The sequence below is a fragment of the Tenrec ecaudatus genome, chromosome 4 (assembly GCF_050624435.1).
Source record: "Tenrec ecaudatus isolate mTenEca1 chromosome 4, mTenEca1.hap1, whole genome shotgun sequence".
Classification (NCBI taxonomy): Eukaryota; Metazoa; Chordata; class Mammalia; order Afrosoricida; family Tenrecidae; genus Tenrec; species Tenrec ecaudatus.
The window spans coordinates 53,777,532-53,793,545 of record NC_134533.1 but is presented as its reverse complement, the minus strand read 5'-3'; the positions used below and the strand labels follow the sequence as shown (position 1 = coordinate 53,793,545).

Here is a 16,014-nt window from a genome sequence, read left to right as displayed (position 1 = left end):
ACTCAGTGTCATTGCATGTGCATTTGAGTCTGAAGAAGAATTTATAGACTGGTATCAGACATATGGACTTGATCTAGACTGGGCTGGGATGTTTTCTCAATATACAATTGCTATTTTATATAAAGCTCCTTCTTATATACATAAGAGTGTCTCTGAATTTGTTTCTCTAGTCCACCCAGACTAACACATTTCCTTAAGCAAAGTTGGTTGTTTCTGTCATTTGTGATCCAGAGTCCTAACTAACAGCGCCATTCATGGAGAAAACATGCATTTGAAAGGGCAAAGGGAGACGCAGCTGTGTGAGACTCAGGGAGAAGACTACACACTTACAGACACCGAAGCGTTCCAAAGCAGAGCGCCAAACTGGAGGAAAGGCCAGATTTATTCCTGCCTGATGAATAATTCTAACCAACCAACTGTCTGAACATCTTATTCTGACAAAGCAGAACATTCGGTAAGTCTGCGTTTGCTTTGCTGACAATTTCAGCTCTCAGAATGCTAACGGGAAGAGTTATTGTGTCTTTATTCTGACTCACAGGGTAGAAATCATTGGTTTAATGAGACAGACAGGAAGGGCCTTGGGCAGACATGATCACGACCCTTAAGAGGTGACTAAAAGCATCACGCTGCCAGTTAGTCGATGCTCCCTCATAGCAACCAGCGTAGACCTGCCTGCGAGTTTCCAAGGCAGTTAACTGTTCACCGGAGCAGAAAGCCCCTCTTTTCTCCGAAGATTGGCTGGTGGTTTAGAATTGCTGACCCTGATCTCAGCCCTAAAGTAACCACTAGACCACCTGGCCTCCTGGTTAAGCGTTTAAGAAGAGGACATTTTCAAAAAGTTCAGAGAAACAGGGTCTTAGCCCAATGGATAAAGAAGCAGTCTTTCAAAATCCCAAACCTGACAGTGGATTACAAATTCCCCAGGTAGGAGAGTTAGAGTGCCTCCAGGTTGTGTCTGGCAGATTAACCCTCACGGGCTCAAGGTGGATACCACTAATCAATCATCAAACGTTTTCCTATTAAGCCCAGGCTCATGCCCAAACTGTCCTCTTACCAGTCCCCTAACCAACCTTACCAATGGAGCACGCAGTCGATGAACAAGAAGAATTCATGTGTGCCTGCTCTCTAAAGAAACCAGTGTCAACAACACGGGGGGCTTCTGGAGCTCACATTAGATAGGACACGTACAAGAAGTGGAGGTGGGGCGCCAACCAAGCAAAAAATGGGGGTGGGGGTGAATGACAGAAGAAGACGGAAGATCCAGTGAAAGCAAACCTTTTTCGAGGAGAGAGAGCTTTTCAAAGTGTGTGAGACATAGACGTCTCTGCTTGGGGAAGGCGACATGAGCAGAGAGGCCGAATTCTTGAATTTGAGGACTTAGTTCCCTATCTTCACTGTGAAAAGAAAGCCAAGCCTGGTTAAGAGACAATGGAAGTCCAAGAAGGGAGGGAAGGAGGGGGTCAAAAGAACTTGGAAGTGGACTGAAGGAACCTGCTGGGCAATCTTGGAGAAATCAGAGACAACAGGGAAAGGGCCGGAATACTAGAGAATGGCAAACAGCATCTTGTTTTCATGGTGGGCAGTCTGTGGTCCATTTTTAATGTGCAAGATCTTTCTCTGCCCATTCTCTTCTTGTTCCCCAGTGTGGTGCCCAAGGTGGCCCTTCTAATACCTACAAGCCAAGATCAACAGAGATCTGTGCATCCTGGGCAGTCATTTCGCTGCTCCAGGCTTTAGTGTTTCTATCTGCGTAATGGAGAGATTAGACAAGGGGACCTTCCTGTTCTCACAGGACAGAGTGGCACAGTGGGTTACATGCCGGGCTGCTCATCACAAGGTCAGCAGTTCGAGCCCACCAGCCTCTTCAAGGGAAAAAGATGAGGCTTTGCAGCTTCGGAAACTCAAAGGGGGGCAGTTCTACTCTGACCTGCAGCCTGGCTGTTGCAGTTTTATTTTATGTCAACTTGAACCTGTGTGGCAGCTTGGAGTGGAGTCCAACCTGTCAATCAGTGGTAGCCTGGTGATGATGCCTCCTTGAGATTTTATAAGGGAGACTCTAGGAGCTTCTCCCTCTCAGGCCCCTCGCCCTCCCTAGTTTGCTGGGACTCTGTGTCTGCCACTAGGGGTGGCCCCGTGTAGGCCAGGGGTCCTGGAGGTCAACATGGCGCCCTGCCACGCTCCCTGACTTTGATTCACTGGACCCTGCACCTACTGACCTGTGATCTCCCTGTTTCACCTTTCTGTCGTCATCAGCCTGCAGCTATGTCAGCCGGGAGAGGGCTTCTGCTAGCATCAGACCCATGGACTTGAGTTGGCCTGGGCTAGGACGCCTTCTGGATACAAGGTTCTTTCTTACACATGTGTGCGGGTCACTGCTCTGCTTCTCTGGACAACACAGCCTAACCCACCCGCCGGGAGTCAGCACTGATTTATGGCAGGGAGGTTGGAGCTTGTTTGCTCGGTTCTCACAGACATCCTCTCTTCTCCACTCCTGCCTTTCCCTCCAGCGAGCACTCATGGAGAAGCACTTCGAAGGCAGGGCCAGGCTGAATTCAGGTTAAGGAGCGGTGGAACCTCAGGCACTAAAACAGACATGTTTCTAGAAAAAGGCCCGCTATGGCAGAGACACTCCCACCTCCGCCCCGACAGCAGGACTGACCTCTTCAGTGACGACCGGGATAGCACCTGTGCAGCCTGGTTCATGGCTCGGACCCACGCGTTCATGTCCTCCAGGGTGTCGGCACTGAAGTAGTACGTCCTCATGCCCGAGTGCTCGGCCTGCGAGCCCGCCGCGGAGCTGTGACAGATGAGCGCCCGCATCCCCGTGTGCACGGCCTGGCAGCAGGGAGACAGGAAGGCAGGTTACAGAGCGGCTACTGCATGTGACCCCTTGAGGAACAAGAAGACATCCCAGCCATGTCCTCCCGGCTTCCAGATAACCAGCCCCAGCACCATGTGCTCCCACACCTGGAACACACTGCCGGCCGGCTTCCCTGGCTCAGTGCGGGCAGGCCCAGGGATAGCTGGGGCTCCTTCCAGCCACAAAAGCCCTGCCCCTGAACCTCTTCCCCATTCCCTCTGTCCAGCCGTGCAGGGAGGAGCACTCAGACAAGGCACATCTGAGAAACGGTTTGTTTTGTTTTCTACACTCACTTCATAGAACTAGACTCCAGACCCTGTGTTGGCTCTTCCGAAACACGTGGCTCCTTCGTGGGCTACAATCAGACTAGCATGGAGTCACCACCAGCTGCCCCGCAGGCGGCATGGCACGGAGGCTCACCGTGAACTGTGATGGGCGCACGTCTGCCTGACTAAACATTCCTGCACCCCTACTATGTGCCGGGACGCCTCAGGTGCTTCCACACGTATCCTTGCACTGAACCTGTGAGGCGTTAGAGAGTCGCCACTGACAAGTGACCAGGATGCTTTGTAAGCCAGAGGCAACTTCCTCCTTCTCTGACAAGTAGAGGCCTGCATTTCCGGTCTGCCAGGAGAAACACTCGCTAAACGGCCACGGGGGTGGAGAGGCAAAGATTCTACAACACGTCTCCTTCCACAACTCTGGCAGACAGTTGTTGTCCTGCTGACCCCAACTGACGGGGACCCGTGTGTCCGAGGGGACCCATGCTCCATACAGTCGCCAAAGGCTGGCTTCCAGGAGCACCTTGCCAGGCCTTCCCCTGGCATCGCAGTGGGGCGCTCCAACCTCCGACCCTCTCGTTATCAGCCAAGTGTGTCCGCACGTCTTCATCCTTTGGGGTGAAAACCTAAGGAGGCCATGGGGTGTTGGTCTTCAGGGAATGGCTGGCTTTGCTGAGCATGCTCTCTAACTTTGTCCCTGCGTGATGGTGTCCGCCGCTCTCGTCCTTGGAGGACATCCGAAGTCCCACTGGAGGAAGGCACCAGTTTGTCGATCCGGTCCTCTCGCTGGGGTCTTTGATTGTTTCCGGCGTTTTGCCGTGATAGAGTTTGCTGTAACAAACGCAGGAGTGCGTATGTCTGCTTATGAGTCATTGTTGACTTCTTTAGGGTCTACGCTGAGTAGAGAGATTACACGATCCTAAGGTGTTTGCATTTGGCGAAGGAAGCGCTGGACCGATTCCATGGCGGCTGTCCAGGTCTACAGCCTGCCAAGCCATCAGCCATGTCTGAGCTCTTCCATCGCTCACATTCCCTCCAGCACTTGCTATCTTCTGCTTGTTTGTTTGTTGTGCTGAGCGTGTCCACGTGAGGTGGTCCCTCACTGTTGTAACTTGCACTTCTCTATGGCTCGTGAGCGGGAACATGTCTTCATATGAGCAATGGCCACCTGGATGTCATCTTTGGTAAGCCATCTATTCATGTCTTGTGTCCATCGCTTGGCTGGGTTACTTGTATTTTTCTCATTAAGGCCTAGTGGTTTTCTATAGATTTCTGAAGTTAGCCCTTTAGCTGATATATCGTTGCTAAATTTCTTCCCCTCCCCATCTGCGGGTTCGTCTCTCCCGCTCATCATATGGTTGTTCTAGCCCTGTCGACATAACTCCCGGCAAACGTCTGGGCGGGGCTCTGCAAGTAGGCCCTGCGAAGCGCTAAGAGGGGATTGGCCAGTTTCAGCCGCCACTCCCCCAGCTAGGCGTCATCTTAGAAGCAAGGACAGAGAATACCCAGGACCATGGAGGAAGAAACCCCAGTGGGCATGGTCAAAATCCCTGCCTGAAGTGGTGCCCAAGACGGCAGACACCCTGGGGACAGAACAAAGAAGCCACAGGGAGACAGGGCGGGCCGTGGGACCTGAAGCCACGGGACAGGGAGGTGGAGCGTGCGCCCAGATTGTTCTTGGCTCTGCAGGCAAACTTCCTGGCCCCCAGAGGCAGAAGCCACTGTGCCCGAGAGGCTGAGGCCCAGAGAGAAAGTGACTCAGTTGCTGGCTGAGGAGAGGCAGTGCTGTGGACCTGTGACCTGTGACTGTATCCTTACAGGTTGCTTCACTAATAGACCCCCAGAGATGATGAGTTTTATCTGAGTTCCGGGTGGCCACTGAAATGAATGATCAAACCCCTAAGACAAGTAGGAGTTGCCGCTGGTGTCAGCCGACGGAGGGTGAAGGCAGAGCTGACCTGTGCCTCATGGCTGGTGGTTGGCCAGATTCTCCTTCTCCCTTGGGGAATCACAAGAGGTCAGACGCAGCCTCCACGCTGCTCACGCACAAACGCAACCTGCAGCCAACGGTATCTACAGAGGCTGGTGCCAGCCCGATTTCCTTCCTTTTGTCTCAGGTGTCAGTCAACCCACGGTCTCGGGAAAGATTCCCCCTTTTGGCACAGTGGAGATGTAGCATTAGAGGGAACTTGGAAAGGCCTTCCTGGAACCAGCACAAGTACTTGGAAAAGTTCCCCATTGACCCCAGAAGATCTCTGATATCCCCTCCCTGCCTTCCACTCACCCATAAAGGGTCTGGTGCAGGTCTTCATTCTACTGAAGAAAGGCCACCCACAGGCCAAGGGAGCCCTCAAGGCTGTGACAGAGTAGGTCCCTGCTGTATAAACTAGAGAACAAACTTTAGGCACCCAGGCACGTTTAATTATCTGTCTGCAAATGGGCCCTGGCAGTTACACCCAAGCGATGGCAAAGAGTTTTATTCACTAATAAAACGGCCAGCGCGTGCTAGGCCCAGATTGTTCTTGGCTCTGAAGAGCAGGTACTCAACTCCCTATTCCTGTGCTTGGGCGTATTAGATAATAGGAGGTTTAACGGAGTACACACTGAGCTGACAACCACATGGTCGGAGGTTTGGACCCACTAGCTGCTCCATGGGACAAAGACGAGTCTGTCTGTCTACTCAAGGGAAGGTTTACATCTTGGAAACTCAAAGGGGGCAGTTCCACTCCATCCTAAAGGGTCACAGTATGAGTCAGAGTCTACTCGATGGCAGGGAGTTTGACTATTTTAACGGTGACTGCAAGAAGGCAGGGGGGGGGTCTCCAGCTACCTTTTATTGGGGCAGTTGTAAAATGGTAAATCCATTGTGGAAATTAGCGTGGCTTTTCCTCAAAAGCGAAACATAGAATTATTCAACCTAGCAATTCCACTCCTAGGCAGCCAGACACTCGGAGGACCGGAAAGCTGAAACCGTCTAGCCGTGTTCACTGCAGCGATATTCGCAATAATCAAAGGCAGAAACAATGTCCCCCAGCAGATGCGTGCATAAGCAAAATGTGGCACATACCGACAAGGGAATGCTACTCGGCTGTCAGGAGCAATCACGTTCTGACACGCGCTACAGCAGGGATGAACCCTTAAACCAGTCCCCGAAGGGCTCACTGCTCTAGCCTACTTAAAGTCAGGAGGGAGGGAGGGAAGGAAGGAGGAATGGAGGGAGGGAGGCACTCTTCATTTGACCAAGTAACACAAGTCCACAATACCGGAGCCCGAGGAAGCTGCCACCGCACCAAGGTCCTTTCACCTTTAGTCTTGTCTCATCTCGGAGAGGTCTCCCTTCCCTTCTGCTTGTCCCTTTCATTGACCACGATCCTACAACTTTGTGTGACTGAGGAGAAACTAAGTCCTGCCTACAGAAGATGAGACGGAAGCAAAGAAGAGTTTGCCTCAACAACATAATGCCTTTAAGACGTGACTGTCTCAGAAAAAAATAAACAAACGTGACTCTCCTATCTCGTGCTTGATACATAACTGGTTTAAGGTACCCGGGAACTTCACAACTTAACCCCCAACACCAGCCTAGAGCCGAGAAACAGAGAAATGCGCTGCCCTGAAGTTGATTCCGGCTCACAGGGACCCTGTGGAACAGAGACGAGCCGCCCCTGTGGGTTTCCAAGGATGTAAATCCTACAGGCGCTGAAAGCTTGTCTTTCTCCGTGGAGCGGCCGTGGGCTCAAAGGGCTACGGAGAAAGACAGGAGGCCCAAAAGGCCAGAGTCCACCAACTGACGGGCTGATCCATTCTCTAAGTTCAAGAACATCACGTACTGAGCAGTTGCTAGGTGAAAGGCAATGTGCTACAAGTTGAGGAGGCAGCCTTCAACAAAGCCAGGACAGTGTGCGGCCAAGTAAGAGAGAGAGAGACCACAGATGCCCAGCGATCTTAAATAGGATCGAGTGCAGGAATCTGTGAGAAAGGATTGACTGGGACACCGGGTCTGATTGGACCTGGTAATTCTGAAAGACCAGCCTGACGAAATAGTATTTACGCTGCGTTCTACTTAAGATGTTTAAGAAGCCGCAGCAGGGAGGGACTTTGCGGTGGCCACAAGATAGCTAAAGGAACACAGTGGGTCTCGGGGTGCGGGGGAATGAGGGAAGGGTCCTTGAAGGAGCTAACTCCTGAGTGGAGCTTTGAAGGAAAAGGAAGAGCTGTGTGGGGACATGGCCTTCAGAAACGTCCTGTGGCCTTATGGCAACTGCGTTTGACTTAGGGGGGAGCGGGGACGGAAATATGAGAGGAGAGCTCCTTAGAAATGTGGCTGGAGAGATAAGCTGGGGCTTTGTCCTGCAGGCAAAAGGGAGCTCGGTCCGAACAGATTTCCTTACCATTCAGAAACAGTCCGGAGGCTGGACTGGGGGCTGCAGGGCAGTTAGGAGGCTGCAGCAGTGTCACCCACAGCGACAGAGCAGGCTCGTGTGCGCGACACTGTCCTGGCGCTAAGCTATCTAGGAGGGGGGTGCGGGTGGAGACAGGGTGGTGGCAGCAGCAGTGGACCCAGGGGGTGACTCGCACTGTGGGGGAGAGAGGAAAGGTAGCTCTTGCTGATCTCGTCTTCCCTCTAATAACCCAGAGGCTGTAGGCCCGCGGGCCTTTTCTCTGCTGTATCCCCGGCGTCTCCAGTACTGACAAGTGGAACAAAATGTTGAATGAACGTTCGCTGAGTCTAAGTAAATAAGTGAAACTACCTCTCGTCTTCTCTGGCCTTCGGTCAGACTCTCAAGTAGACGTGCCCTTTTGGGGGGCATGAATCTCCCCAACAGCCTGGTGAAACCTATTATTCCTTTCTTAAGTACACAACAAATAAAATACACACACAAAAATTACATGAAAACAGCATCATCAAAATTCCTTTTTAGAGGGTGATATAGTAATAAAAACCACTGCCACTGAGTGGATTCTGATTCAGAGGGACCCGAGGCTTTCTGAGCCCGCCCGTCTTTGTGGGCTTTCTCCCGCAGAGCGGCCGGTGCATCTGAATCAAGGACTGAGCCTTGGCGGTCCAATGCGGACGCAGTAGCACGCAACAAGCAAACCACAGCCACTACCACCACGTCAATGCCCACTCATAGGAAACCCTGTGGGGGCGCAGAACTGCCCCTCTGGGTTTCTCCTTATGAGAGTAGAAAGCTTTGTCTTTCAGAGAAACTGGTGGCTGCAAACGCCCAGCCTGCAGTTAGCAGCCCAGTGCATGACCCACTGGACCACCAGGCCTCCTCCACAGGGGTCTAAGCACTCCTTTATAATGAGTTACATAACAAATCTAAAGGCAGATGTACTCCTGACCATGAATTCAAAGTGGTGATGAACATAGATGTCACCTCGAGACATTTACAGCGACTGAGAACCAACCACTGTACTGTGATAGGGAAGCATCTATGGTTTGGCTTTTATTGGCCACGTCGCAGGTACTGCTGGAAGGAAATAGCTTAGTTGAAAATTAAGTACGCAAAGATATGATTCATCCACACTCTCTTGCAGGTTTGTAAACCTAGGTTAGGAACCTTTGGGAGAGAAAGGGACTCAAGGGGAGGCAGAAAAAACTCCTCCCCACCCCACTGACATTGGCCATGTGGGGATTTTTCTGCTGCAGATCCTGGCTAGCTAGGAGCAAGGAGGGGCGACGGTGAACAATGGCCAAAGGAGACTGTGCATCTGCGTGGGGTTCTGTGGGAGGTGAGCATAAAGGGCTGTTTGGGCCACCAGGAGCCCTCTTTGGCTCACCCTGCAGACCTGGCTGTGCCTCCGGGTCCGCCCAGCACCCAACGCCTTGGGGTTGTCAGGCTGTGGGCACAGTTGACAAGGAGTGACAAAGGAGGACCCTATAACCATTCCGGCTATGCCCACCTACGACTATGGATCTTACTTTGAATCATTTCAGGCCAGGCCTCCCAGCAGCAGTCGGAGAGTTCAGCTCTGAATACCATGAGGGACTGACTTGAGGGTGCCCAAGAACATGGGACCTGAACAGCCTCTGACCTCTGGATCCTAACAGAAAGGTGCTCTAGTCAGAAGACAACGGTAACGTCCTCACAGGAAGCCAGCGTCTGCCCAGGAGGACCTGCTGGACACCACCCAGTTGGTCAGCAGTTGCCTTCCTCTGTCCCCAGCCAGATGCATGCCCTTCTGACTCGCAGACCAAGCACCTAGGCAATGCTCATGGGGACGTCTTTCTACGAATTAAGAACACCCTCTAAGACGTACGCAAAAGACGCTCTCCTAGAGTCTATTTTCACACCTCCCGATGAAGCGCTAAGATGAAATATATACAGACACGCTAACAATTACTTGGAGGACACTCCAAATGCTGGGTCCCCAAATCATACACAGCATCATTACCCCAAATTCTCAGCCCGAGAGAGGAGGGGCCTGAAACCCACCGGACAGAATGTTTTCAGAGACAACAGTAGTGGGGAAGGTGCCTGAGGTAGGAAATGTAAGAGAGTTCTTTAGACAAGCACCAAAACCCAAACCCAAACTTTGCCACTGAGTTAATACTGACTCATAGCGGCCCTGCAGAACTGCCCCTGTGAGATTCCGAGGCTAAACTGTCGAGGGGAGGAGAAAGCCCCGTCTTTCTCCCGAGATGATAACGATTAATTCCAAGTACCTCCGGCCTCCTGCAATGTGCGAGCAAGAAGTCGGAGGCGACTGCAATTCGTCTTCACTGGTATCACCGCGGGAGAAAGATGTGAGCGATGTGTGAGCAGGAGGGAACCAAAATGAGGCATAAAAAAAAAAAAAGACGGAAAAGATGGGGGGAAGCTACCCTTCCCTGTTCCTGCAACGGAAAGAGGGCAAACTCCAAGGTCAAGTGTTTTGTTGTTGATTAGAAGATCACTTTGGGGGGGGCTCTTATCACTTTTATTATAATCCATATATCAATTGTAGCAGGCATGTTTGCACATATGTTGCCATCATTCTTTTCTAGACATTTACTTTCTACTGAGCTCTTGGTATCAGCTCCTTTTTTTTTCCCTCCTTCCCCCCACTCCCCCCACCATGGTCGTTTTTGTTGTTTTTTTTTTCCCACCATGGTCAAGCTTTGACACATCTTCCAGCTTTGTGACCTGCGGCAAAATGTAAATATTCCTAATTTATAAAACGAAGGTAACTGCACTGCCTCGAGAGGCTCCCCACAGGGGTTAAATGAAGGGACACATAGAAAAACACTTTCCAAGTCACAAAGGGTTTTCAGGTGCAACAAGACTACACTACATCGCCTACAATGGGGGAGGAGCCCCAACCTGCAGCCGCAACTCTGCAGGCACGGGGACAGTGACTCTCAAAGGAACGAGGGAGAGGGGATCAAGCCCATCTGAGGTGGTTAGTTTATTGTGACAGCCTGGCCGATAAACACATGTGGGATTAATTGAAGGGTGGAGAGATAAATGGCTCAGTGAGCCTCGCCTTTCAAGTTCTTGGGTCTCCTGCTTTGTGATGGTCGCACCAGGGTGCAGCTGCCTTATCAGTTCCCTGCTTCAGCTTGCAAGACTGGCTTCCTACAAGACATCCCCGAGGAAAAGCCACATGGACCTACCCCGATGCAGCCTTGGGTGCTGGAGCAACCGTGTGGAGACCCCTGCCAGTGCTGAGATGGTTACACATTCCCTGATTCAGCTTTCCTCCTGCAGTCGGTATCATTGCTTCTGTTTTGTGAGATGGAGGAGGACTTTGTGGACTGGTTTTGGACATATGGGTTAATGGGTTAATGTTGGACTTGTGGGCCTGGGCAGCACTGGGTTGGGATGTTTTCTTGATGTGCACTTAACCTTTATATAAAACTCTCTCTTATACATCAGTTTCTGTGGATTTGTTTCTCTAAAGTACCCAGACTAACACACCATCGATGAACAAAAACAGAAGCATCAGCTCTTTCTGTGCTCGACTTTCTAACCATCACCACCGAGTCCAGAGGCAATCGCTGTCCAAAAGCCTGTCAATGACTGAGCACCCGCACAGCTGACCCACAGCTAATGCTCAGGATGCTGTAAGATTCTTTTAACCATTGCAGAGAAAAGCAGTTTCTTATCCTGTGCGTTCCCAGGCTCCTTTAACCATGTACGATGGGAAAACTCGGTTTTGATTCAATTTAGGCTTTCCTACCTCCCCTCTAGTCCGGACCTTGTACTCCCAACAGAGGAACAGCAAAAAGCAACAGCAGAAGTGGAAGCAGTAGTACTTGCCTCAGCGTGTGGTGAACTACACGGCATGGTCCCCTGAGCAGCGTGAGAGGGTGTCTCCCCGGGGTGCTCTGCGCTATGTCTGGGGGCAGTGGTTCCCACCAACCGGCCCCTCTGTGGGAAAGAGACTGCCTGCTTACAGGCTCAGAACCCTTACATGAAGGGTTGCAATGAGTCAGGGTCGATGGCCACGGGGGACGTAATCAACGACCACTTGCTTCATTGTTCTCTGGGACTTCCACTCCAAGTGGCCAGTAAAGTGGACCTTCAGTCCAATCCACACTCACGACCAGGGGGGCACCAGCTTTGAAACCATCTGTGGAGGCCATCGGTGAAGGTGGCCTCGGGCTTGGCAAGGTTGGTCTCAACCATCACCTCCCTGGGGCCTCCAAACATGCCCGGTCTTCCAGGCCTCAGAGAGCTCACAGGACTGCCATCCGTCGATCACCCTGTCCCCACTTAGCTCAAACAGCACAGGAACCAAGTAGAAATGGGGGTTCATTGGTGTCAGGAATTCCCTGGGAACCATAAATGATCCAGAGAACAAACCAAATGTGAGTCTAATTGTTCAAGCAGGAAAACAAAGGGACAAACCTGACAATCTTGTCAGCCTGAAGCCCCTCACCCCCAGTGTACAACTGGGACTTGGTTGGCATAATCCAATGTGCCCGAGTGCCATGGGTACGGTAAGAAGTCAGACTCAGGTGACGAGAAAGCACAAGAGCCCTGCTAGTGCTGCAATCACAAGACCAGTGGACATAGGAACAGAGGAGGTCTAAGCAGTTGGGCAAGGTTTGGGGGGGATTCGAAAGCTCAGATACAAACAAAAGTATTTGTGATGTGGTCTCATTGTCTATATAATACATACCTTGGTTGACATGAGCCTGAAACACCCTAGCTTCTCACCTTCTCCCCGACCCCACAAAGCAGCTGCTTTCATAATGCATTTTTGATAACACCAAGTGTCTTTGGATGGAAATGCTGTTCGAGGGGAGAAGGGGCAGTACCTTAAAGGAATACTTGCGGCTGATGCGATCCTCTGGGGCCACAGGCGAGATCACATAGCTGGGCAGAGGGATGCTCCCAAGGACCACTTCTTCTCTGCTGTCTTTGGACAGAAAAACACATCAAAACCGCCTTCTGCGACATCTTCCCTGGGCACGTCCGTCCCCTGCCCTAGTTCAGGATTCCTATCTCCTCTCGGCACTACTTCAATCACTTCCCCACGGATCTCTCATCCAGATGTTCCCTGGGACCTTTGTGTTACTAAGGTGTATCAAGCAGGGCCCTGCTCTCAGAGACACGTATGTAAACACACACTACTCCACCACGTAAGTCCTGAGCCAGAGAAATGTACCACAAGCAGTGGGGACACGGAGGCCGTCTCGGGGAGCTGAGAAAGTGTTGAGGGTGATGTCTAAGTTATATTTTAAAGGATGGGAAAGGCATTCCAAAGGGGGCAAATCTCACACGGATCAAGGTCCAGAATGGGTACAAAAGCCCGCTGTCCTACAACCAGTCTCACTAGGAGAGGCAGTGTCCTAAGAACAAGGTGATCGTGGTGCCCTACCACACACAGGTACTTGCTGAGTCCCCACTGGAGATGGCAGGGGACCAACTCCACTGTCTGTTGCATCCGGCCCTTCTTGAACCCTATCTCCTAGCACATCCTGCACGGGAGATTCGCTGCCGCCACTAGGGAAGGCTGGCTTTGTGTTTAGACCTGTACTCAAGCTGCTTCCTCTGCTTATAAGGCCCATCCTCCCCCAAGAGGCCAAAGCTCCACTTTCTTCCTAAAAGCCCAACACAGACTCTGTTTCCTCCAGGTCGCCTCCCCAGCTCCTCCCACATGGAATGGACTTCACTCCTCTGGCTGCCTAAGCCTACCCTGCCCTAGTTGTATCTGAAGTGTAAGCCTCCTTATTTGGCCTCTTACTTGCTCTGCACCCTTGAACTGTGCTCAGTGTTACATCCTGGGCCTCCATGTGTGCCCATATGGCCCATATGGCCAACTGAATCGAGGAGTTTCCCATTCAGTATTTTAGGGGATAACTCCAGGTGCTGGCTGACCAAAATACAAGGGTCTACTCATACCTCCCACCTCTCCAGCGAGCCTCCAAAGTATTCCTGAGCTGCAATGGTAGCAGAAGCTAGGTAACTCTGGATCTTGGGATCCTAAGACAGCTGAAAACTAGTTCCTACTTATTTTCACCCAAAAGATGGACCCTGCTCCTGTGCAGAATGGGTGAAACGGACGTCACCAACCATCCACGTGAGATAGGAAAAAGAGCATTTTCACAGGACACTAGATTACCAGTTAGCTCGGACCACTGGCTTTGCAGACTGGACGATGATCATCATTTGGCGCCCCATCCCCGCCAAGACAAAGCTTTTGGTGGCTTAAGCCCTGGCTCACCTTTATAGTAAAACAAGCAGTAATCAGCAAGCACAAACCACCTCCTCTTCCACAGCCTCATCCCAGAGCTGTCCTGCAAAGCAGAGCAAACTGGTCAGGGCCACATCCAGGGATACTGCCCTGCCCCCATCACATCCAACCGGATTCCAGAACCACATCTTAGGCAGATTCACTCTTCCTTATGATGAATTCATCGATATTTTATTCAGTCGTCATTCTTCGAATACAGGGCATTAAAATTTAGATTCAATGAAGATTTAACCCCAAGAAGTACTGTTCCTTTACTCTCATCCCCCTGTTTTTTGGGGGGAGTCTTCTGGAAACATTATTATAAGCCCTCTTCTTTTAGAAAATAGAAATAAAAATATAGGTCTCTTATTAAGAGAGAAATCACCCTTTTAAAAAATAGATTGCCTTTAAAACCTAGGTGCTGTGCTATAATTGATGCTGATCAGAAAACTGAATTTACATGGTATTGAACCAAGTGTCTAAGCTAGGTAATCAGCCAAGCCAAAGTTATCGTTTAACAAAGCTCAGCTCCTGAACAAGGACCGATTTTGCTGCGGCTTTTTCGTTCCATTCGGGTAGACACTTGGATTCTCCTGCTACCAAAGGGCTTCTTACCAAAATCTCTCTTTGCTCATCCAATATGTAAAGCTTTACATTTGCAAAAACTGTCTTTAGATCACTGGGGAAAGCAGGAACAAAAACACCCCAGGGAAGGAAAATAGCAATGTTTTAATTTCAGCTTTCTCCCAACACTAAGAGAACCACGGAGTGGCTTCTAGCTTTAGAAATGACTGTTAAAACATATTGCCTTCTTTTCTACAGATCTGACAGGTTTAAATTTAAAACCAAAACCATCTTAAAGTTCATTTCTAAACCTATGTACAAATGCAGTTTGTTTGTGCTCTACTTATAAGTGGTTAAAAGCAAATTTAATTGGTAAATCGATACATTGTATCGGTTTTATCTTCTGCAAAGTTGACCAGAACATCTTGGGACATGTTTGCAGTGTTTGGAAAACGCCCAGTCTTCCAGGCTGGCTACACGTCATTTTTTCTGGGAAGCCTTTCTGGAGGGCCCGAAGCACAGCTCAATTCTCTGAGCTCTGTGTCCCTAGCACTCCACACATTCCTGTGGGATGCACACTGTAGCGGCTTCCTCTACTGTTCCACAAAGCCTTTGGAAGAAATACAGCATTTGGGCCAGCTCTCAGAGTCTGACTTGTGTTTTAGCAGAGCGTCAAAAGGGTTGGTTCATTTTGGTTTGACACCTGCTGAGAAGTCACCTTTCTACCTCAGATACATTGAATTAGAATCTACATTTCAACACGAGCCCCAGGTCCCCATATAACTCACCTGGGATCCTGGTAAAATAGATTCTAATTCCATCTATCTTGGGTGGAAATGCAAATCCTCAGCAGGGGATGAACTGTGTGTCACCCTGTGTTATTTTTGAGGATGACACAATAGGGGAGGCTGGGCTGAGTGAAAGGAGATGAGAGAAGCATGTCTGTCTCCCCTAACCCATGGGCTCCTTAAGAACAAGGATCGCATTTTATTATCTCTTCATATCTGTAAGCGAACCCTCGAAACCTGACAGGTATTTGATGAACATGTGATTGAGCGAGTACCTGAGTGCATGCATCCGTCAGTCAGTCAACACAAGGAGGAAGGAGAGGGGAGAGACGTGGTCTCGGTGCGGGCAGCTCACAGGCTAGCCATCACCAGAGGACCAGAGACAAATCAATCGGCAATGAGGGCAGAAATGAACAATGGCATGAGGGAGGCCGAGCTGGCTGACTGACTGAATGGATGTAGGAGTCTGAGGAGCTGGTAATAGTGCTGAGATTTCTAGACTGAGTGGGAGAACAGTGGTACTATTAACCACGATCCAGAAAAAGCAGGCTGGGGGAGAGAGCGAGAGGTAAGCAGACAATGAGCTGAGTTTGGCTGACTTGGAGCCTGAGGTGCTGGAGGGAGAGGCAGAGGAAAGGATGTGATCTTTCAGTTAAATGATAACAAAGGCTCTTACCATCCGCAGTAAGACTGACTTCAAGCTGGACCTAGATCCCAGGGCTGCCCATAGCAATGGGGGGCAAGATAGTCAAGTGTTTTGTTGTTGTTTTTAAGAGAAAGCTGTGGCCACTGAGCAGATAAATCCACTTGAAAAAAGAAAATTGCTCAGGACAGTGAGCAGAATCCACTTGCC

At 50.5% G+C, this 16,014-nt stretch overlaps 1 protein-coding gene across 7 annotated transcripts in view; it reads right to left on the bottom strand.

Moving 5' to 3' along the window:
* Window positions 1-16,014, bottom strand: part of PLEKHA7 (pleckstrin homology domain containing A7) — a 143,459-nt gene that overhangs the window by 54,573 nt on the left and 72,872 nt on the right. For all 7 annotated transcript variants that reach the window (XM_075546012.1, XM_075546008.1, XM_075546013.1 and 4 more), the window contains exons 5-7: window positions 13,801-13,873; window positions 12,392-12,492; window positions 2,660-2,835 (exon numbers count right to left, since the gene is read on the bottom strand). In XM_075546012.1, coding sequence (XP_075402127.1) covers window positions 2,660-2,835; window positions 12,392-12,492; window positions 13,801-13,873 — 350 coding nt within the window. The remainder of the gene's footprint in view (window positions 1-2,659; window positions 2,836-12,391; window positions 12,493-13,800; window positions 13,874-16,014) is intronic.